Below are 20,863 nucleotides of genomic sequence, written 5' to 3' on the forward strand. Positions count from 1 at the left end.
TCTAAAATAAATCAATTTCCCTGCCATATATCAGCCTTGATATAGTCATAATATGTCTTACAACGTTTTCATTAAATAAAAAATATAAAGCAATCTTTTTTGTATTATCTCTTTTTTTTATATACTAGATATTGAATTTCTTAACGTAATTAACCAATTTCAAAACAGGTTTTTACAGAACTTTTATTTTTTACAGACGGTTGAAGACCTCTTCAATATTCCCAAATTACGTTAAAACCAAGAACAAATTTTAAATTACAATCTTGATGTTATAGTCTTTTGTTACTTTCTAAATATTGGACTGACCGATATAATTACTTTATTTCCAAACTGTCTTTCGCAGAATTTCGATTTTTTATAGATGTTTGAAGGTACCGTGGTTCTTGCTCCCTATGACTATTTCACTGGTATTTCTAAAGGAAGTTAGCCCTAATAAAAAATATAAAACAACTGTTTTTATATTAACCTTTTCTTTTTTTTTGTTAATGTTGGTCTAACAATTAAAATACCAAATATTTCGATTCTGTCATTAGCAGAATTTCTATTTTTTTTTTACAAATGTTTGAAGCTTCAGTGCCGTTGCCCCGTATAAACATTTCCATAATATATTCAGCTGAAGTTAACACAAAGACAAAATATGGAATATCAATTCTTTTATTATTTTCTATATAAATAGGCTGCAAAAGAAAATGTTATATCTCATTGAATGTGGTTTGTGGTCCTGAAAAGGACCGATTGTAGAGTATACTAGGGCTTTGGCTGCCAGTTGAAGCCTTGCCTATTTAAGCACGCTCGCCGCGGATGCGTCGCGCTAATTGAATGTCCTTGGGCATAATGGTGACACGTTTAGCATGAATGGCACACAAGTTGGTATCTTCAAAGAGACCAACCAGATAGGCTTCGCTAGCTTCCTGCAGGGCCATAACCGCCGAGCTCTGGAATCGCAAGTCAGTCTTAAAGTCCTGAGCGATTTCACGCACCAGACGCTGGAAAGGCAGTTTGCGGATCAGAAGCTCGGTGCTCTTTTGGTAGCGACGGATCTCACGCAAGGCCACTGTTCCAGGGCGATAGCGGTGAGGCTTCTTCACACCTCCGGTCGCAGGGGCGCTCTTGCGAGCGGCCTTAGTAGCCAGTTGTTTGCGTGGAGCCTTTCCACCAGTCGATTTGCGTGCAGTTTGCTTGGTACGAGCCATTTCCGATTTGAGTTTCACCACAGTTCACGTTCACTACTTCACGTTTCAAAACACAATAAACGATCAGAGCATTTGCTACCTACTTATATAGCAAGCGTGGATGGTGAGAAAGAGAAAGGGAAACAGAGGCCATCTCATTTGACGAGCGAGGAACGAAACGAACATATCGTTCGTACTCTCTCGGGTTTTTGGCGTTTTACGTATAAATAGAGGCACACAGAAAATGTTGGAATTAGTTCTTCAGTGACATTCGGACTGTGTGTGTGCAGAATAGTATAAAACAGTGAAAAATGACTGGTCGTGGTAAAGGAGGCAAGGGATTGGGAAAAGGTGGTGCTAAGCGTCATCGCAAAGTGCTGCGTGATAACATCCAAGGTATCACGAAGCCTGCTATCCGCCGTTTGGCTCGTCGTGGCGGTGTGAAGCGCATATCTGGACTCATATACGAGGAAACGCGTGGTGTTCTGAAGGTTTTCTTGGAGAACGTAATTCGTGATGCCGTCACCTACACCGAACACGCTAAGAGAAAGACTGTTACAGCCATGGATGTTGTGTACGCTCTGAAGAGGCAAGGCCGCACCCTCTACGGATTCGGCGGTTAAAAAAAAGTCCTGTACTTTTATTAAGCAATCGGTCCTTTTCAGGACCACCATTCACTTTTTAAAGGAGGTACATTTTCAAAAAAAATTTTCCTTTTATTGGTTGGGAATCCCAAGAATGACGTAGTACGCAATTACATCAAACTAAATGTCGATCGTTGATTGCTCTTTCAGGTAGACCAATGTGACAGTGTAGTGTGTATATATTGATAGATTCATAACATGGCTTTGTACAGACTGTACTGATTTCAGACACCGCGTGTATATCAACGCATCGTGAAGTGCGAAAAATAAAAAAACTACTTTATATAATAGAAAATATGAAAAACCGTACTGCATATATAAATAAAATATGACCATTCTTAAAATAATTTTTTGTATAATTTATTTAATACAACATAATAGTAACGTAGTTGGAAATTTTTTCAAATCTTTGGTAACAATTTGGTCGTCCTGAAAAGGACGGTTTGATTGACGATTTTATGTACAAGTAGGTTTTCAGCTTTTGAAACGTTTAAGCCTTCTTCTCGGTCTTCTTGGGCAACAGAACAGCCTGAATATTAGGCAACACTCCACCTTGGGCAATAGTGACGCCGGAGAGCAGCTTGTTTAACTCCTCGTCGTTGCGGATGGCCAGCTGTAAATGACGCGGAATAATTCTAGTCTTCTTGTTGTCACGAGCAGCATTGCCTGCCAACTCGAGAACTTCAGCGGCCAGATATTCCATTACGGCTGCTAGGTAAACTGGAGCGCCTGCACCAACACGCTCGGCGTAGTTGCCCTTCCGGAGCAGACGGTGAATACGGCCCACAGGGAATTGAAGACCGGCACGGTTGGAGCGGGACTTTGCCTTTCCCTTCACTTTGCCACCTTTTCCACGTCCAGACATTTTGCTTTGCGTTTATTTCACTTAGTTCACTTTACACACGGTACACGAATGCTGGCCGAGCCCCGGCAGGGAAATATTTATACTTTTTCGTCTGCCAGCGCTTTCAGTTAGGGGTGGGTGACTTAGACCTGAAATGATTGCCCGTAAAAAAGTATAAAAATGAACGCGTTCGGAGCCCACATTATGATAAGTGAATTGTGTTTGTGAAATATAAGTAAAGTGAATAATGCCGCCGAAAACTAGTGGAAAGGCAGCCAAGAAGGCTGGCAAGGCTCAGAAGAACATCACCAAGACCGACAAGAAAAAGAAGCGCAAGAGGAAGGAGAGCTATGCCATCTACATTTACAAGGTTCTCAAGCAGGTCCATCCTGACACCGGAATTTCATCTAAGGCGATGAGCATAATGAACAGCTTTGTAAATGATATTTTCGAGCGCATTGCTGCCGAGGCGTCTCGTCTGGCTCACTACAACAAGCGCTCGACCATCACCAGTCGAGAAATTCAAACGGCTGTTCGCCTGCTTCTGCCGGGAGAGTTGGCCAAGCATGCTGTCAGTGAGGGAACCAAGGCTGTCACCAAGTACACCAGCTCCAAATAATTTGTTCCTGCGAGTGCGGACAATAATCCAAAACGGCCCTTTTCAGGGCCACAATGTGTTTCACCAAAGAAATGTATTTTTCAATATATCGTCGATTTCAACATATCCACCCATACTATGGGGTTAAAATTTGTTTAGATATGTATATTAAAAAAATCGGAAACTAAAACTGAATACGCTCAACAAGCAACGTAATTCAATAACGAGAGACACTACGCGTTTTATTGTTGTTGCCAATAATAATCCAATTTTCAAAAAGTATTTAAATGAAAGTTTTTTCTCTTGCAACGAAACGTTGTAGCCCTGAAAAGGGCTTATTTAGACAAATTTCAGATCTTGAAATCCAAAATTTTGATTGCGAACATGTACCCACTACTGTACTTTTTCACAATTTACTTCTTGGCAGCCGTTGTCTTTGCTTTCGGCTTCTTGGCAGTAGCAGAAACCGCTGCTTTCTTCGCAGTCTTTTTGGGTTTGGCAGACGCCGCTGGCTTTGCCTTTGGGGCTTTGGCTGCTGCAGCCTTCGACTTCGCTGCGGTCGCTTTCGCCTTTGTTGCGGCGGGCTTCGACTTTACGATTCCAGTTTTCTTGGCATCCTTGGCTTTTGCCTTCTCGGTTTTCTTCTTCTCGGCAGTCTTTTTGGTGGCCACAGCCTTCTTAACCTTGGGCTTTTTGTCAGCAGCCCCAGCGGCCGTTTTTTTGGAGGAGGCACCAGTCTTCTTGGATGCTACCTTCTTGCTTTCCACTTTCTTCTCAGCAGACAAAACCCTCGACTTCGCCTTCGGATCCTTATCCTTCTTGGCGGAGGCCGAAAGTTTAAATGATCCAGATGCACCCTTTCCCTTTGTTTGGATAAGCTTTCCATTGACCACGGCCGATTTTAGGTACTTCTTGATGAATGGAGCTAACTTTTGGGCGTCGCATTTATAAGTGGCAGTAATATATTTTTTTATTGCCAGAAGTGATGAGCCGCCACGTTCCTTTAAATTTTTAATCGAAGCGTCCACCATTTGCTGAGTTGGCGGATGTGACGGCGTCGCAGTGGCTTTCTTTGCCTTTGTGCCGGTAGATCCAGATGCCTTTTTTTGGGCCACCTTTTTCTCAACTGTCGCGGATGGGGCAGCCACTGGAGAAGCGGACGTTGCAACTGCAGAATCAGACATTTTTCTTCACTAAGAACACTTTTTTCTTCAGAAAATGGTCCGCGCGCTGTTGCCAACCTCCCTTGCTCGGATGAGAATCGAGGAGGAGAGCACTTTGACAATACGACTGCCAGCAGTCATTTACTATGTTGATGTTTGCTTGAAGTGCAAACATTTTTTGTAAATATTAAGTGTTTAAAATCTTTAATGAAAATAAGTTTTAATTGCTCTACATTCTTAAATAATTTTTTCTTCACTATGAATTTTTCAATCGTTGATATATGGTTTTAGTGACCTTTTAATGTTGATTGAACTTGAATATTCACATTTTTAACTAAAGCAATTTATAAAAAAACATGTTTTTAAATTATAAATCATGAAAATAATTTAGTAATTCCCGATTTTTTTTACAACTTCAACTTTCGACCTTTAGAAAAACCTAAAAAAGAAGCGTATATTATTGATTGAGATACTTTATTAATTGATTTAAGTTGACAATGAACTACACAACAAGTTTGCTTTACGGCATCATTCAGCAATGGTTTTCGATGCTAAAAAATACATCTATTTTAAAAAATAATGTTTTTTTTAATATTTTCTTAAAATAATAATGTGTTTGCTTTAGTAGATTAGAGTTTTCATGCATTTTTATAAATAATTTGTCTAAAATAAATCAATTTCCCTGCCATATATCAGCCTTGATATAGTCATAATATGTCTTACAACGTTTTCATTAAATAAAAAAATATAAAGCAATCTTTTTTGTATTATCTCTAATTTTTATATCTAGATATTGAATTTCCCAACGTAATTAACCAATTTCAAAACAGGTTTTTACAGAACTTTTATTTTTTACAGACGGTTGAAGGCGCAGTTTCACTTGCCCAGTACGACCTCTTCAATATTCCCAAATTACGTTAAAACCAAGAACAAATTTTAAATAACAATCTTGATGTTATAGTCTTTTGTTACTTTCTAAATATTGGACTGACCGATATAATTACTTTATTTCCAAACTGTCTCGCAGAATTTCGATTTTTTATAGATGTTTGAAGGTACCGTGGTTCTTGCTCCCTATGACTATTTCACTGTTATTTCTAAAGGAAGTTAGCCCTAATAAAAAATATAAAACAACTGTTTTTATATTAACCTTTTCTTTTTTTTTTGTTAATGTTGGTCTAACAATTAAAATACCAAATATTTCGATTCTGTCATTAGCAGAATTTCTATTTTTTTTTACAAATGTTTGAAGCTTCAGTGCCGTTGCCCCGTATAAACATTTCCATAATATATTCAGCTGAAGTTAACACAAAGACAAAATATGGAATATCAATTCTTTTATTATTTTCTATATAAATATTCTTTTATAAATAGGCTGCAAAAGAAAATTTTATATCTCATTGAATGTGGTTTGTGGTCCTGAAAAGGACCGATTGTAGAGTATACTAGGGCTTTGGCTGCCAGTTGAAGCCTTGCCTATTTAAGCACGCTCGCCGCGGATGCGTCGCGCTAATTGAATGTCCTTGGGCATAATGGTGACACGTTTAGCATGAATGGCACACAAGTTGGTATCTTCAAAGAGACCAACCAGATAGGCTTCGCTAGCTTCCTGCAGGGCCATAACCGCCGAGCTCTGGAATCGCAAGTCAGTCTTAAAGTCCTGAGCGATTTCACGCACCAGACGCTGGAAAGGCAGTTTGCGGATCAGAAGCTCGGTGCTCTTTTGGTAGCGACGGATCTCACGCAAGGCCACTGTTCCAGGGCGATAGCGGTGAGGCTTCTTCACACCTCCGGTCGCAGGGGCGCTCTTGCGAGCGGCCTTAGTAGCCAGTTGTTTGCGTGGAGCCTTTCCACCAGTCGATTTGCGTGCAGTTTGCTTGGTACGAGCCATTTCCGATTTGAGTTTCACCACAGTTCACGTTCACTACTTCACGTTTCAAAACACAATAAACGATCAGAGCATTTGCTACCTACTTATATAGCAAGCGTGGATGGTGAGAAAGAGAAAGGGAAACAGAGGCCATCTCATTTGACGAGCGAGGAACGAAACGAACATATCGTTCGTACTCTCTCGGGTTTTTGGCGTTTTACGTATAAATAGAGGCACACAGAAAATGTTGAAATTAGTTCTTCAGTGACATTCGGACTGTGTGTGTGCAGAATAGTATAAAACAGTGAAAAATGACTGGTCGTGGTAAAGGAGGCAAGGGATTGGGAAAAGGTGGTGCTAAGCGTCATCGCAAAGTGCTGCGTGATAACATCCAAGGTATCACGAAGCCTGCTATCCGCCGTTTGGCTCGTCGTGGCGGTGTGAAGCGCATATCTGGACTCATATACGAGGAAACGCGTGGTGTTCTGAAGGTTTTCTTGGAGAACGTAATTCGTGATGCCGTCACCTACACCGAACACGCTAAGAGAAAGACTGTTACAGCCATGGATGTTGTGTACGCTCTGAAGAGGCAAGGCCGCACCCTCTACGGATTCGGCGGTTAAAAAAAAAGTCCTGTACTTTTATTAAGCAATCGGTCCTTTTCAGGACCACCATTCACTTTTTAAAGGAGGTACATTTTCAAAAAAAATTTTCCTTTTATTGGTTGGGAATCCCAAGAATGACGTAGTACGCAATTACATCAAACTAAATGTCGATCGTTGATTGCTCTTTCAGGTAGACCAATGTGACAGTGTAGTGTGTATATATTGATAGATTCATAACATGGCTTTGTACAGACTGTACTGATTTCAGACACCGCGTGTATATCAACGCATCGTGAAGTGCGAAAAATAAAAAAACTATTTATATAATAGAAAATATGAAAAACCGTACTGCATATATAAATAAAATATGACCATTCTTAAAATAATTTTTTGTATAATTTATTTAATACAACATAATAGTAACGTAGTTGGAAATTTTTTCAAATCTTTGGTAACAATTTGGTCGTCCTGAAAAGGACGGTTTGATTGACGATTTTATGTACAAGTAGGTTTTCAGCTTTTGAAACGTTTAAGCCTTCTTCTCGGTCTTCTTGGGCAACAGAACAGCCTGAATATTAGGCAACACTCCACCTTGGGCAATAGTGACGCCGGAGAGCAGCTTGTTTAACTCCTCGTCGTTGCGGATGGCCAGCTGTAAATGACGCGGAATAATTCTAGTCTTCTTGTTGTCACGAGCAGCATTGCCTGCCAACTCGAGAACTTCAGCGGCCAGATATTCCATTACGGCTGCTAGGTAAACTGGAGCGCCTGCACCAACACGCTCGGCGTAGTTGCCCTTCCGGAGCAGACGGTGAATACGGCCCACAGGGAATTGAAGACCGGCACGGTTGGAGCGGGACTTTGCCTTTCCCTTCACTTTGCCACCTTTTCCACGTCCAGACATTTTGCTTTGCGTTTATTTCACTTAGTTCACTTTACACACGGTACACGAATGCTGGCCGAGCCCCGGCAGGGAAATATTTATACTTTTTCGTCTGCCAGCGCTTTCAGTTAGGGGTGGGTGACTTAGACCTGAAATGATTGCCCGTAAAAAAGTATAAAAATGAACGCGTTCGGAGCCCACATTATGATAAGTGAATTGTGTTTGTGAAATATAAGTAAAGTGAATAATGCCGCCGAAAACTAGTGGAAAGGCAGCCAAGAAGGCTGGCAAGGCTCAGAAGAACATCACCAAGACCGACAAGAAAAAGAAGCGCAAGAGGAAGGAGAGCTATGCCATCTACATTTACAAGGTTCTCAAGCAGGTCCATCCTGACACCGGAATTTCATCTAAGGCGATGAGCATAATGAACAGCTTTGTAAATGATATTTTCGAGCGCATTGCTGCCGAGGCGTCTCGTCTGGCTCACTACAACAAGCGCTCGACCATCACCAGTCGAGAAATTCAAACGGCTGTTCGCCTGCTTCTGCCGGGAGAGTTGGCCAAGCATGCTGTCAGTGAGGGAACCAAGGCTGTCACCAAGTACACCAGCTCCAAATAATTTGTTCCTGCGAGTGCGGACAATAATCCAAAACGGCCCTTTTCAGGGCCACAATGTGTTTCACCAAAGAAATGTATTTTTCAATATATCGTCGATTTCAACATATCCACCCATACTATGGGGTTAAAATTTGTTTAGATATGTATATTAAAAAAATCGGAAACTAAAACTGAATACGCTCAACAAGCAACGTAATTCAATAACGAGAGACACTACGCGTTTTATTGTTGTTGCCAATAATAATCCAATTTTCAAAAAGTATTTAAATGAAAGTTTTTTCTCTTGCAACGAAACGTTGTAGCCCTGAAAAGGGCTTATTTAGACAAATTTCAGATCTTGAAATCCAAAATTTTGATTGCGAACATGTACCCACTACTGTACTTTTTCACAATTTACTTCTTGGCAGCCGTTGTCTTTGCTTTCGGCTTCTTGGCAGTAGCAGAAACCGCTGCTTTCTTCGCAGTCTTTTTGGGTTTGGCAGACGCCGCTGGCTTTGCCTTTGGGGCTTTGGCTGCTGCAGCCTTCGACTTCGCTGCGGTCGCTTTCGCCTTTGTTGCGGCGGGCTTCGACTTTACGATTCCAGTTTTCTTGGCATCCTTGGCTTTTGCCTTCTCGGTTTTCTTCTTCTCGGCAGTCTTTTTGGTGGCCACAGCCTTCTTAACCTTGGGCTTTTTGTCAGCAGCCCCAGCGGCCGTTTTTTTGGAGGAGGCACCAGTCTTCTTGGATGCTACCTTCTTGCTTTCCACTTTCTTCTCAGCAGACAAAACCCTCGACTTCGCCTTCGGATCCTTATCCTTCTTGGCGGAGGCCGAAAGTTTAAATGATCCAGATGCACCCTTTCCCTTTGTTTGGATAAGCTTTCCATTGACCACGGCCGATTTTAGGTACTTCTTGATGAATGGAGCTAACTTTTGGGCGTCGCATTTATAAGTGGCAGTAATATATTTTTTTATTGCCAGAAGTGATGAGCCGCCACGTTCCTTTAAATTTTTAATCGAAGCGTCCACCATTTGCTGAGTTGGCGGATGTGACGGCGTCGCAGTGGCTTTCTTTGCCTTTGTGCCGGTAGATCCAGATGCCTTTTTTTGGGCCACCTTTTTCTCAACTGTCGCGGATGGGGCAGCCACTGGAGAAGCGGACGTTGCAACTGCAGAATCAGACATTTTTCTTCACTAAGAACACTTTTTTCTTCAGAAAATGGTCCGCGCGCTGTTGCCAACCTCCCTTGCTCGGATGAGAATCGAGGAGGAGAGCACTTTGACAATACGACTGCCAGCAGTCATTTACTATGTTGATGTTTGCTTGAAGTGCAAACATTTTTTGTAAATATTAAGTGTTTAAAATCTTTAATGAAAATAAGTTTTAATTGCTCTACATTCTTAAATAATTTTTTCTTCACTATGAATTTTTCAATCGTTGATATATGGTTCTAGTGACCTTTTAATGTTGATTGAACTTGAATATTCACATTTTTAACTAAAGCAATTTATAAAAAAACATGTTTTTAAATTATAAATCATGAAAATAATTTAGTAATTCCCGATTTTTTTTACAACTTCAACTTTCGACCTTTAGAAAAACCTAAAAAAGAAGCGTATATTATTGATTGAGATACTTTATTAATTGATTTAAGTTGATAATGAACTACACAACAAGTTTGCTTTACGGCATCATTCAGCAATGGTTTTCGATGCTAAAAAATACATCTATTTTAAAAAATAATGTTATTTTAATATTTTCTTAAAATAATAATGTGTTTGCTTTAGTAGATTAGAGTTTTCATGCATTTTTATAAATAATTTGTCTAAAATAAATCAATTTCCCTGCCATATATCAGCCATGATATAGTCATAATATGTCTTACAACGTTTTCATTAAATAAAAAAATATAAAGCAATCTTTTTTGTATTATCTCTATTTTTATATCTAGATATTGAATTTCCCAACGTAATTAACCAATTTCAAAACAGGTTTTTACAGAACTTTTATTTTTTACAGACGGTTGAAGGCGCAGTTTCATTTGCCCAGTACGACCTCTTCAATATTCCCAAATTACGTTAAAACCAAGAACAAATTTTAAATAACAATCTTGATGTTATAGTCTTTTGTTACTTTCTAAATATTGGACTGACCGATATAATTACTTTATTTCCAAACTGTCTCGCAGAATTTCGATTTTTTATAGATGTTTGAAGGTACCGTGGTTCTTGCTCCCTATGACTATTTCACTGTTATTTCTAAAGGAAGTTAGCCCTAATAAAAAATATAAAACAACTGTTTTTATATTAACCTTTTCTTTTTTTTTTGTTAATGTTGGTCTAACAATTAAAATACCAAATATTTCGATTCTGTCATTAGCAGAATTTCTATTTTTTTTTTTTACAAATGTTTGAAGCTTCAGTGCCGTTGCCCCGTATAAACATTTCCATAATATATTCAGCTGAAGTTAACACAAAGACAAAATATGGAATATCAATTCTTTTATTATTTTCTATATAAATATTCTTTTATAAATAGGCTGCAAAAGAAAATGTTATATCTCATTGAATGTGGTTTGTGGTCCTGAAAAGGACCGATTGTAGAGTATACTAGGGCTTTGGCTGCCAGTTGAAGCCTTGCCTATTTAAGCACGCTCGCCGCGGATGCGTCGCGCTAATTGAATGTCCTTGGGCATAATGGTGACACGTTTAGCATGAATGGCACACAAGTTGGTATCTTCAAAGAGACCAACCAGATAGGCTTCGCTAGCTTCCTGCAGGGCCATAACCGCCGAGCTCTGGAATCGCAAGTCAGTCTTAAAGTCCTGAGCGATTTCACGCACCAGACGCTGGAAAGGCAGTTTGCGGATCAGAAGCTCGGTGCTCTTCTGGTAGCGACGGATCTCACGCAAGGCCACTGTTCCAGGGCGATAGCGGTGAGGCTTCTTCACACCTCCGGTCGCAGGGGCGCTCTTGCGAGCGGCCTTAGTAGCCAGTTGTTTGCGTGGAGCCTTTCCACCAGTCGATTTGCGTGCAGTTTGCTTGGTACGAGCCATTTCCGATTTGAGTTTCACCACAGTTCACGTTCACTACTTCACGTTTCAAAACACAATAAACGATCAGAGCATTTGCTACCTACTTATATAGCAAGCGTGGATGGTGAGAAAGAGAAAGGGAAACAGAGGCCATCTCATTTGACGAGCGAGGAACGAAACGAACATATCGTTCGTACTCTCTCGGGTTTTTGGCGTTTTACGTATAAATAGAGGCACACAGAAAATGTTGGAATTAGTTCTTCAGTGACATTCGGACTGTGTGTGTGCAGAATAGTATAAAACAGTGAAAAATGACTGGTCGTGGTAAAGGAGGCAAGGGATTGGGAAAAGGTGGTGCTAAGCGTCATCGCAAAGTGCTGCGTGATAACATCCAAGGTATCACGAAGCCTGCTATCCGCCGTTTGGCTCGTCGTGGCGGTGTGAAGCGCATATCTGGACTCATATACGAGGAAACGCGTGGTGTTCTGAAGGTTTTCTTGGAGAACGTAATTCGTGATGCCGTCACCTACACCGAACACGCTAAGAGAAAGACTGTTACAGCCATGGATGTTGTGTACGCTCTGAAGAGGCAAGGCCGCACCCTCTACGGATTCGGCGGTTAAAAGAAAAGTCCTGTACTTTTATTAAGCAATCGGTCCTTTTCAGGACCACCATTCACTTTTTAAAGGAGGTACATTTTCAAAAAAAATTTTCCTTTTTTTGGTTGGGAATCCCAAGAATGACGTAGTACGCAATTACATCAAACTAAATGTCGATCGTTGATTGCTCTTTCAGGTAGACCAATGTGACAGTGTAGTGTGTATATATTGATAGATTCATAACATGGCTTTGTACAGACTGTACTGATTTCAGACACCGCGTGTATATCAACGCATCGTGAAGTGCGAAAAATAAAAAAACTATTTTATATAATAGAAAATATGAAAAACCGTACTGCATATATAAATAAAATATGACCATTCTTAAAATAATTTTTTGTATAATTTATTTAATACAACATAATAGTAACGTAGTTGGAAATTTTTTCAAATCTTTGGTAACAATTTGGTCGTCCTGAAAAGGACGGTTTGATTGACGATTTTATGTACAAGTAGGTTTTCAGCTTTTGAAACGTTTAAGCCTTCTTCTCGGTCTTCTTGGGCAACAGAACAGCCTGAATATTAGGCAACACTCCACCTTGGGCAATAGTGACGCCGGAGAGCAGCTTGTTTAACTCCTCGTCGTTGCGGATGGCCAGCTGTAAATGACGCGGAATAATTCTAGTCTTCTTGTTGTCACGAGCAGCATTGCCTGCCAACTCGAGAACTTCAGCGGCCAGATATTCCATTACGGCTGCTAGGTAAACTGGAGCGCCTGCACCAACACGCTCGGCGTAGTTGCCCTTCCGGAGCAGACGGTGAATACGGCCCACAGGGAATTGAAGACCGGCACGGTTGGAGCGGGACTTTGCCTTTCCCTTCACTTTGCCACCTTTTCCACGTCCAGACATTTTGCTTTGCGTTTATTTCACTTAGTTCACTTTACACACGGTACACGAATGCTGGCCGAGCCCCGGCAGGGAAATATTTATACTTTTTCGTCTGCCAGCGCTTTCAGTTAGGGGTGGGTGACTTAGACCTGAAATGATTGCCCGTAAAAAAGTATAAAAATGAACGCGTTCGGAGCCCACATTATGATAAGTGAATTGTGTTTGTGAAAATATAAGTAAAGTGAATAATGCCGCCGAAAACTAGTGGAAAGGCAGCCAAGAAGGCTGGCAAGGCTCAGAAGAACATCACCAAGACCGACAAGAAAAAGAAGCGCAAGAGGAAGGAGAGCTATGCCATCTACATTTACAAGGTTCTCAAGCAGGTCCATCCTGACACCGGAATTTCATCTAAGGCGATGAGCATAATGAACAGCTTTGTAAATGATATTTTCGAGCGCATTGCTGCCGAGGCGTCTCGTCTGGCTCACTAAAACAAGCGCTCGACCATCACCAGTCGAGAAATTCAAACGGCTGTTCGCCTGCTTCTGCCGGGAGAGTTGGCCAAGCATGCTGTCAGTGAGGGAACCAAGGCTGTCACCAAGTACACCAGCTCCAAATAATTTGTTCCTGCGAGTGCGGACAATAATCCAAAACGGCCCTTTTCAGGGCCACAATGTGTTTCACCAAAGAAATGTATTTTTCAATATATCGTCGATTTCAACATATCCACCCATACTATGGGGTTAAAATTGTTAAAATTTGTTTAGATATGTATATTAAAAAAATCGGAAACTAAAACTGAATACGCTCAACAAGCAACGTAATTCAATAACGAGAGACACTACGCGTTTTATTGTTGTTGCCAATAATAATCCAATTTTCAAAAAGTATTTAAATGAAAGTTTTTTCTCTTGCAACGAAACGTTGTAGCCCTGAAAAGGGCTTATTTAGACAAATTTCAGATCTTGAAATCCAAAATTTTGATTGCGAACATGTACCCACTACTGTACTTTTTCACAATTTACTTCTTGGCAGCCGTTGTCTTTGCTTTCGGCTTCTTGGCAGTAGCAGAAACCGCTGCTTTCTTCGCAGTCTTTTTGGGTTTGGCAGACGCCGCTGGCTTTGCCTTTGGGGCTTTGGCTGCTGCAGCCTTCGACTTCGCTGCGGTCGCTTTCGCCTTTGTTGCGGCCGGCTTCGACTTTACGATTCCAGTTTTCTTGGCATCCTTGGCTTTTGCCTTCTCGGTTTTCTTCTTCTCGGCAGTCTTTTTGGTGGCCACAGCCTTCTTAACCTTTGGGCTTTTTGTCAGCAGCCCCAGCGGCCGTTTTTTTGGAGGAGGCACCAGTCTTCTTGGATGCTACCTTCTTGCTTTCCACTTTCTTCTCAGCAGACAAAACCCTCGACTTCGCCTTCGGATCCTTATCCTTCTTGGCGGAGGCCGAAAGTTTAAATGATCCAGATGCACCCTTTCCCTTTGTTTGGATAAGCTTTCCATTGACCACGGCCGATTTTAGGTACTTCTTGATGAATGGAGCTAACTTTTGGGCGTCGCATTTATAAGTGGCAGTAATATATTTTTTTATTGCCAGAAGTGATGAGCCGCCACGTTCCTTTAAATTTTTAATCGAAGCGTCCACCATTTGCTGAGTTGGCGGATGTGACGGCGTCGCAGTGGCTTTCTTTGCCTTTGTGCCGGTAGATCCAGATGCCTTTTTTTGGGCCACCTTTTTCTCAACTGTCGCGGATGGGGCAGCCACTGGAGAAGCGGACGTTGCAACTGCAGAATCAGACATTTTTCTTCACTAAGAACACTTTTTTCTTCAGAAAATGGTCCGCGCGCTGTTGCCAACCTCCCTTGCTCGGATGAGAATCGAGGAGGAGAGCACTTTGACAATACGACTGCCAGCAGTCATTTACTATGTTGATGTTTGCTTGAAGTGCAAACATTTTTTGTAAATATTAAGTGTTTAAAATCTTTAATGAAAATAAGTTTTAATTGCTCTACATTCTTAAATAATTTTTTCTTCACTATGAATTTTTCAATCGTTGATATATGGTTCTAGTGACCTTTTAATGTTGATTGAACTTGAATATTCACATTTTTAACTAAAGCAATTTATAAAAAAACATGTTTTTAAATTATAAATCATGAAAATAATTTAGTAATTCCCGATTTTTTTTACAACTTCAACTTTCGACCTTTAGAAAAACCTAAAAAAGAAGCGTATATTATTGATTGAGATACTTTATTAATTGATTTAAGTTGACAATGAACTACACAACAAGTTTGCTTTACGGCATCATTCAGCAATGGTTTTCGATGCTAAAAAATACATCTATTTTAAAAAATAATGTTATTTTAATATTTTCTTAAAATAATAATGTGTTTGCTTTAGTAGATTAGAGTTTTCATGCATTTTTATAAATAATTTGTCTAAAATAAATCAATTTCCCTGCCATATATCAGCCTTGATATTGTAAACTGTATATAATTGTAAATACTAAATAACTAAATATCGATAGAATTAATTGAATAGATTTAAGAATGAACGATAGTATCATCGATATATCGAATGTAGATAAGTGATCGAGGAGCAAGAAGAAGGGACTTTGGATCGAGAAGTTGAAGGAGAAACATCGTTAATAAAGAATATATAAAATTGTTACAAAAACCAGGTGTGGGGTATATCCCAAAACAGTTATAATAAAGCAAGACTACGATGGAATATAGTGTTATTCTAAAAAAATCAAAAACTGAGTTAATTGACATTTTAAAAGCAAACGAAGTTTATTTTGGCGAAGACGCGACTTTAGTTCAACTGCGCAACGCCGTTAAGAGTGTAATGGCTGAGAATAAAAATAAAACCATAGCGTCAAACCTAGTGAAAACCATAGAGGCAGATGAAGAACCAACTAATGTGACGATTCCTAAAAGTGAAATTAAGACGATTGGCGGTGGCAACGAGAATGTGCACGAGGATTCTGATGAAATTAAAATTTACGAGAAGTCAATAACTGTAACCGGTGACAGTGGCAGCATGCACAGGGAAGAAAGAGACAACCATAGTGTAGCGCCAAGCGGCAGCGTGGATGATGAAATACCTGGAAAAGATGATGAAATAACTACGAGAAATGAGGCAATAAGAAAGAATGAAATGCTAAACGAGAAAAAGCATGATTTATCAAGAGAGGCTGAATATGTACAGTTAGAGATGCAGCATTTAAACAACTTGGAAAACTTGTACCTAGCTCGTATGCGTGTTGCTGAACTGGAAGCAGATTTTAAGTTAATGGAAGGAGGAGCAAGAACCGTGAGAAATGACGTCATTGGGATGAAAGACATAGAAGCCTTGATTAATTGTTTTTCGGGAGATGATGGCTACCCGATACGGCGTTGGATAAATGACTTTGAGCATATAATGAACACGTATGACGTACCAGATCAACGCCGTTGGATATTTGCTAGGCGTATGTTAAGCGGATCAGCAAAAGCTCAAATGATCAATGTGAACCCTTTAACATGGAATACCGTATGCAAGGAGCTGCTGGCGATTTTTGAACAAAAAGTGACAGCGTGGGACGTGATTAAACAGCTTGAAGCGAGACAAAAATTTCCTGATGAAAGTACATTGCACTATTACATCGCTATGTGTGGCATTTCGAAGCAAGCAACGCTAGCGGATTCTGATGTAATTCGTGCAATTGTGAGTGGGCTCCAAGACAAAACAGGAGCTGCCACTTCTTTAGCCTTTTGTGAATCGTTGGATGAATTGCGCAAGAAGATAACTATATATGATAAAGTAAAGATATCTGATCAACGGGTGGCTGCTGCAAACGTGGATAGTTCGAGTAATGTAAAAATGATTAAATCAACAAACCTTCAGCAACGACCTACAGCTGTGCGTTGTTACAATTGCCGAAAATTGGGGCATATAATGAGCGAGTGCAGACGCCCAAAGAGACCTGAAGGTGCCTGCTTCAACTGCTACAGCCAGGACCACAAATACCAGGACTGCCCGAGGAAGAGGGGCGTCACTACCGTAGCAGCCATGCAAGATGGGGAACTGTCGGACACTGATGACCTGGCAGCGGTTCAATCGGTTAAGTTATGATTTCTTTATGGTGAGGAGAGGTGTATTACTGTTTTAAGTTTATTTGACACAGGAAGTCCAGTAAGCTTTATTCAAAAATCTTTAGTTCCAAATAATGTTAAATTAAAATCTCAAAGAAGTAAATACCATGGAATAGGTGGACAACAAATATTAATTTTTGCAAAAATTGAATGCAGTGTATATTTTCATAAAAAAGCTTATAAAGTTAGTTTATTAGTTGTAGAAGACACATTATTACCATTACCTACCTTACTAGGGCGAGATTCACTTAAAATAATGGAAGTCCAATTAGTACATAAGAAACAGATAAATGCGGAATATAATTTTTCAAATAAAAATATTAATAACGACAGTAATAACAAGTTTTCTGCATCTCTTTTCACCAGTAAATATATAACCCATTACAATAAGAAAACTAATATAAATAATTCTAGTTGTTTAAGTAAAAATAAGTTGAATAACCAAAAACTAAATAATCAAAAGGATATAAATAGTTACCAACAAAGTAATCAATTAGAAATAGAACAATTTTTTAGTAACTATGCAGGATATATTGAAGAAGAGTTAAAGGAACTAATTAGTGTAGGAAACGGATTCGGAAAAGATTATGAAGAAAAATGTAGTGAAATAGTAAAAACTCATTATTTAAGTAAAAATTTAGATTATAAAAAAGCTCCTATATATCAGATGACTATTAGAGTTACAGATACTACACCCTTTCATTGTTCACCTAGGCGTTTGTCATACTATGAAAAAGAGAAAGTAGGTGAAATAATTGATGATCTTCTTAAGAAAAATGTTATTAGAAAAAGTAAATCTCCTTATGCATCTCCCATAGTTTTGATTAAAAAGAAATCTGGTGAACTTAGAATGTGCGTAGATTATAGAGGACTTAATAAGCGAATAGTTAAAGATAATTTCCCATTACCGTTAATTGAAGATTGCTTAGAGTACTTAGAAGGCAAGATATGTTTTTCAATAATGGATTTTAAGAGTGGCTTCCACCAAATAGGCGTAGATTCACAGAGTGTACCGTTTACCTCATTTGTAACACCCCATGGGCAATATGAATATTTAAGAATGCCATTTGGCTTAAAAAATGGATCAGCTATTTTTCAAAGATTTATTACAGAAGTATTAGTGGACTTTATTCAAAACAAGCAAATAGTAGTGTATATGGATGATATAGTGATAGCTACCAAAACTGTAAAGGAACATTTAGAAATCCTAAAGAAATTATTAGATCGTATTAGTGAGAACAACCTAGAGATTAACCTAAAAAAATGTGAATTTTTAAAACCTGAATGTGAGTTCCTTGGCTATAAAATCAACCGTAGTGGAATTACACCTAGTGAAGCACACCTAGATGCTTTAAAAAATTTCCCTATACCGCAAAATTTAAACACCCTTCATTCGTGCTTAGGATTCTTCTCATATTTTAGGCGTTTTGTATTATCCTTTGCAAAAATTGCAAAACCTTTAACGGATTTATTAAAACAAGGAGGCCCATTTCCACTTAATGAAGAACAACTAGGAGCTTTTAAATCGTTGAAAACCGTATTATCGAATCCTCCAGTATTGGCTATCTTTAACCCTAATCGTGAGACTGAACTTCATACAGATGCTAGCTCGCATGGCTTTGGAGCCGTCCTTATGCAGAGACAAGATGATGGCAAGATGCATCCAGTATCGTTTTATTCAGGTAAAACTAATGCAGCTGAGTCTAGGTATCATAGTTTTGAATTGGAAACCCTAGCGATTATTAATGCATTACGTCGATTTAGAGTTTATTTAGAGCATAGGCATTTTAAAATAGTGACAGATTGTAATTCTTTAGTGCAGACACTGAGTAGGAAAGCCATAAACCCTAAGATAGCGAGATGGTCATTGGAATTGGAGAATTATGATTATTCTATAGTTCATAGACCTGGTGTTAATATGCCTCATGTTGATGCGTTGAGTAGACAAGTTCAAGTATTAGATGCACTTAGAGAAAATAGTGATAACGCCATAGAGTCCCTAGCGAAACCCCTGATGAGTAGTGAACATAGTGATAATACCGTAGAGTCCATAGCTAAATCCATAGGGAATAATAGGAACTTAGAGAGTAGAGTAGGAAATAGGAGATACATGCCGCATTGTGAAAGTAGAGATGAGACTCAGTCAAATATATCAGAAGACCATAATTTTAGCATAGAGGATAGTAAAGACAGCTGGGGTGGTGTCCCAAATGAATTGGAGTTTAGAGAAAAATCCATAGTAGAGTCGATTAAAGTAGTGGGGGTAGTAGGAGCAACACCTAGGGATATTGACCTTATATTGCAAACTGAACAAATGCGTGACCCTGAAATAATTAAGATAAGAACAGCCGTGGAGGAAGGTAGTTGCACTTCATTTGAATTAGTAGATGGCGTTATTTATAAAAGAATAGTGACGAATCCTTATGTCTGTATGCTCCGAGTTGCATGGAAGAACAAATAATTAGGTTATCACATGAAAAATTAGGCCACCTAGCTGCTGAAAAATGTGTAAAGGATTTAAAGAGAAACTATTGGTTCCCAGCTATGAGTAGTAAAGTAGGAAATTTTATAAGAAATTGTTTACCGTGTATATTGCATTCAGTACCGAAAACCATTCATAATCGTACACTCCATAGCATTCCAAAGCCGTGTATACCTTTCCATACTATTCACATAGATCATTTAGGACCGTTACCAAGCATACATTCAAAAAGAAAACACCTCCTTGTTGTCATAGATTCATTTACGAAATTTGTTAAGCTATTTCCAGTAAATAGCACTAGTACTCGTGAAGCAAAAGATTCACTTAGTAGGTATTTTGACTTCTATAGCCGTCCAAAACGAATTATTTCTGATAGGGGATCTTGTTTTACCTCCCTAGAGTTTTCGACCTTTCTTCAAGAACGTGAAATAGAGCATATCAAGGTGGCTACAGGCGCACCTCAAGCCAATGGGCAAGTAGAGAGAGTGAACAGAATCTTAACACCTATGTTAGGTAAATTATCAGAGCCAATAGAGCAGGCGGATTGGTATAAGTTATTAAATAAAGTTGAGTTTGCCATTAATAATTCCATTCATAGTAGTACTCAGAATCACCTAGTATTCTATTATTTGGTGTTAGTCAAAAAGGCCCTATAGTTGATGAATTATCAGAATACATTGAGGACAAGTTTAATTTAGAGCAAAAAGACTTAGATAGTATCCGTTTAAAGGCTAATAGGAATATACAGCACTCACAATATAAGAATGAGCAATATTATGCAAAGAAACATAAAGCCCCTCTGGAATATAAAGTCGGAGATTTTGTAGCTATACGAAATATTGATACAACACCTGGAGTTAATAAGAAATTCGCACCCAAGTATCGCGGCCCTTATAAAGTAAATAGAGTATTTGAAAATGACCGTTATGAAATTGTTGATGTAGATGATTGTCAATTAACCCAATTACCATTTAAGAGTATATTAGAACCAGCGAGATTGAAACATTGGAAAACCGTTGTAAACCATACTATAGCATTACTATTGTAGATCGAGGTCGATCATAAGTCAGGTAGGCCGAATGTAAACTGTATATAATTGTAAATACTAAATAACTAAATATCGATAGAATTAATTGAATAGATTTAAGAATGAACGATAGTATCATCGATATATCGAATGTAGATAAGTGATCGAGGAGCAAGAAGAAGGGACTTTGGATCGAGAAGTTGAAGGAGAAACATCGTTAATAAAGAATATATAAATAATATATAATTGTTTACAACGTTTTCATTAAATATAGTCTTTTTTGTATTATCTTTTTTTTATATATAGATATTGAATCACGTAT

At 39.0% G+C, this 20,863-nt stretch overlaps 12 protein-coding genes across 12 annotated transcripts; 6 read left to right on the top strand and 6 right to left on the bottom strand.

Annotated features, from left to right (window-relative positions):
* The first annotated feature begins 1,442 nt into the window (after positions 1-1,442).
* On the top strand, positions 1,443-1,821 carry LOC122614797 (histone H4). The gene has a single exon (XM_043789455.1). The coding sequence runs from the start codon at positions 1,484-1,486 to the stop codon at positions 1,793-1,795; it is 312 nt and encodes a 103-aa protein (XP_043645390.1). The 5' UTR covers positions 1,443-1,483; the 3' UTR covers positions 1,796-1,821.
* Positions 1,822-2,246: 425 nt separating this feature from the next.
* LOC122614794 (histone H2A) lies at positions 2,247-2,850 on the bottom strand. Its single transcript, XM_043789452.1, has one exon. The coding sequence runs from the start codon at positions 2,679-2,681 to the stop codon at positions 2,307-2,309; it is 375 nt and encodes a 124-aa protein (XP_043645387.1). The 5' UTR covers positions 2,682-2,850; the 3' UTR covers positions 2,247-2,306.
* A 43-nt stretch (positions 2,851-2,893) lies between these two features.
* On the top strand, positions 2,894-3,324 carry LOC122614799 (histone H2B). The gene has a single exon (XM_043789457.1). It carries the CDS (start codon positions 2,908-2,910, stop codon positions 3,277-3,279), a length of 372 nt encoding a protein of 123 aa, XP_043645392.1. The 5' UTR covers positions 2,894-2,907; the 3' UTR covers positions 3,280-3,324.
* Positions 3,325-3,583: 259 nt separating this feature from the next.
* LOC122614798 (histone H1) lies at positions 3,584-4,476 on the bottom strand. The gene has a single exon (XM_043789456.1). The coding sequence runs from the start codon at positions 4,440-4,442 to the stop codon at positions 3,672-3,674; it is 771 nt and encodes a 256-aa protein (XP_043645391.1). The 5' UTR covers positions 4,443-4,476; the 3' UTR covers positions 3,584-3,671.
* A 2,060-nt stretch (positions 4,477-6,536) lies between these two features.
* Positions 6,537-6,959, top strand: LOC122612460 (histone H4). The gene has a single exon (XM_043786104.1). It carries the CDS (start codon positions 6,603-6,605, stop codon positions 6,912-6,914), a length of 312 nt encoding a protein of 103 aa, XP_043642039.1. The 5' UTR covers positions 6,537-6,602; the 3' UTR covers positions 6,915-6,959.
* Positions 6,960-7,365: 406 nt separating this feature from the next.
* On the bottom strand, positions 7,366-7,969 carry LOC122612458 (histone H2A). The gene has a single exon (XM_043786101.1). It carries the CDS (start codon positions 7,798-7,800, stop codon positions 7,426-7,428), a length of 375 nt encoding a protein of 124 aa, XP_043642036.1. The 5' UTR covers positions 7,801-7,969; the 3' UTR covers positions 7,366-7,425.
* A 43-nt stretch (positions 7,970-8,012) lies between these two features.
* LOC122612459 (histone H2B) lies at positions 8,013-8,443 on the top strand. The gene has a single exon (XM_043786102.1). The coding sequence runs from the start codon at positions 8,027-8,029 to the stop codon at positions 8,396-8,398; it is 372 nt and encodes a 123-aa protein (XP_043642037.1). The 5' UTR covers positions 8,013-8,026; the 3' UTR covers positions 8,399-8,443.
* A 259-nt stretch (positions 8,444-8,702) lies between these two features.
* LOC122612457 (histone H1) lies at positions 8,703-9,595 on the bottom strand. Its single transcript, XM_043786100.1, has one exon. It carries the CDS (start codon positions 9,559-9,561, stop codon positions 8,791-8,793), a length of 771 nt encoding a protein of 256 aa, XP_043642035.1. The 5' UTR covers positions 9,562-9,595; the 3' UTR covers positions 8,703-8,790.
* Positions 9,596-11,681: 2,086 nt separating this feature from the next.
* Positions 11,682-12,034, top strand: LOC122612461 (histone H4). The gene has a single exon (XM_043786105.1). The coding sequence runs from the start codon at positions 11,723-11,725 to the stop codon at positions 12,032-12,034; it is 312 nt and encodes a 103-aa protein (XP_043642040.1). The 5' UTR covers positions 11,682-11,722.
* Positions 12,035-12,486: 452 nt separating this feature from the next.
* LOC122615041 (histone H2A) lies at positions 12,487-13,067 on the bottom strand. The gene has a single exon (XM_043789875.1). The coding sequence runs from the start codon at positions 12,919-12,921 to the stop codon at positions 12,547-12,549; it is 375 nt and encodes a 124-aa protein (XP_043645810.1). The 5' UTR covers positions 12,922-13,067; the 3' UTR covers positions 12,487-12,546.
* An 81-nt stretch (positions 13,068-13,148) lies between these two features.
* LOC122615042 (histone H2B-like) lies at positions 13,149-13,565 on the top strand. The gene has a single exon (XM_043789876.1). It carries the CDS (start codon positions 13,149-13,151, stop codon positions 13,389-13,391), a length of 243 nt encoding a protein of 80 aa, XP_043645811.1. The 3' UTR covers positions 13,392-13,565.
* Positions 13,566-13,833: 268 nt separating this feature from the next.
* LOC122615040 (histone H1-like) lies at positions 13,834-14,727 on the bottom strand. Its single transcript, XM_043789874.1, is given in 2 exon segments — positions 13,834-14,197; positions 14,199-14,727. Coding segments are annotated over 2 exon segments (771 nt in total). The 5' UTR covers positions 14,694-14,727; the 3' UTR covers positions 13,834-13,921.
* Between the last annotated feature and the right edge of the window lie 6,136 nt (positions 14,728-20,863).

This window comes from Drosophila teissieri, chromosome 2R (genome assembly GCF_016746235.2).
Source record: "Drosophila teissieri strain GT53w chromosome 2R, Prin_Dtei_1.1, whole genome shotgun sequence".
In the NCBI taxonomy this organism is placed as follows: Eukaryota; Metazoa; Arthropoda; class Insecta; order Diptera; family Drosophilidae; genus Drosophila; species Drosophila teissieri.

Excerpts from the sequence above, each read along its gene's own strand:
- LOC122614797 (XM_043789455.1), top strand. The coding sequence starts at position 1,484 with ATGACTGGTCGTGGTAAAGGAGGCAAGGGATTGGGAAAAGGTGGTGCT.
- LOC122614794 (XM_043789452.1), bottom strand. The coding sequence starts at position 2,681 with ATGTCTGGACGTGGAAAAGGTGGCAAAGTGAAGGGAAAGGCAAAGTCC.
- LOC122614799 (XM_043789457.1), top strand. The coding sequence starts at position 2,908 with ATGCCGCCGAAAACTAGTGGAAAGGCAGCCAAGAAGGCTGGCAAGGCT.
- LOC122614798 (XM_043789456.1), bottom strand. The coding sequence starts at position 4,442 with ATGTCTGATTCTGCAGTTGCAACGTCCGCTTCTCCAGTGGCTGCCCCA.
- LOC122612460 (XM_043786104.1), top strand. The coding sequence starts at position 6,603 with ATGACTGGTCGTGGTAAAGGAGGCAAGGGATTGGGAAAAGGTGGTGCT.
- LOC122612458 (XM_043786101.1), bottom strand. The coding sequence starts at position 7,800 with ATGTCTGGACGTGGAAAAGGTGGCAAAGTGAAGGGAAAGGCAAAGTCC.
- LOC122612459 (XM_043786102.1), top strand. The coding sequence starts at position 8,027 with ATGCCGCCGAAAACTAGTGGAAAGGCAGCCAAGAAGGCTGGCAAGGCT.
- LOC122612457 (XM_043786100.1), bottom strand. The coding sequence starts at position 9,561 with ATGTCTGATTCTGCAGTTGCAACGTCCGCTTCTCCAGTGGCTGCCCCA.
- LOC122612461 (XM_043786105.1), top strand. The coding sequence starts at position 11,723 with ATGACTGGTCGTGGTAAAGGAGGCAAGGGATTGGGAAAAGGTGGTGCT.
- LOC122615041 (XM_043789875.1), bottom strand. The coding sequence starts at position 12,921 with ATGTCTGGACGTGGAAAAGGTGGCAAAGTGAAGGGAAAGGCAAAGTCC.
- LOC122615042 (XM_043789876.1), top strand. The coding sequence starts at position 13,149 with ATGCCGCCGAAAACTAGTGGAAAGGCAGCCAAGAAGGCTGGCAAGGCT.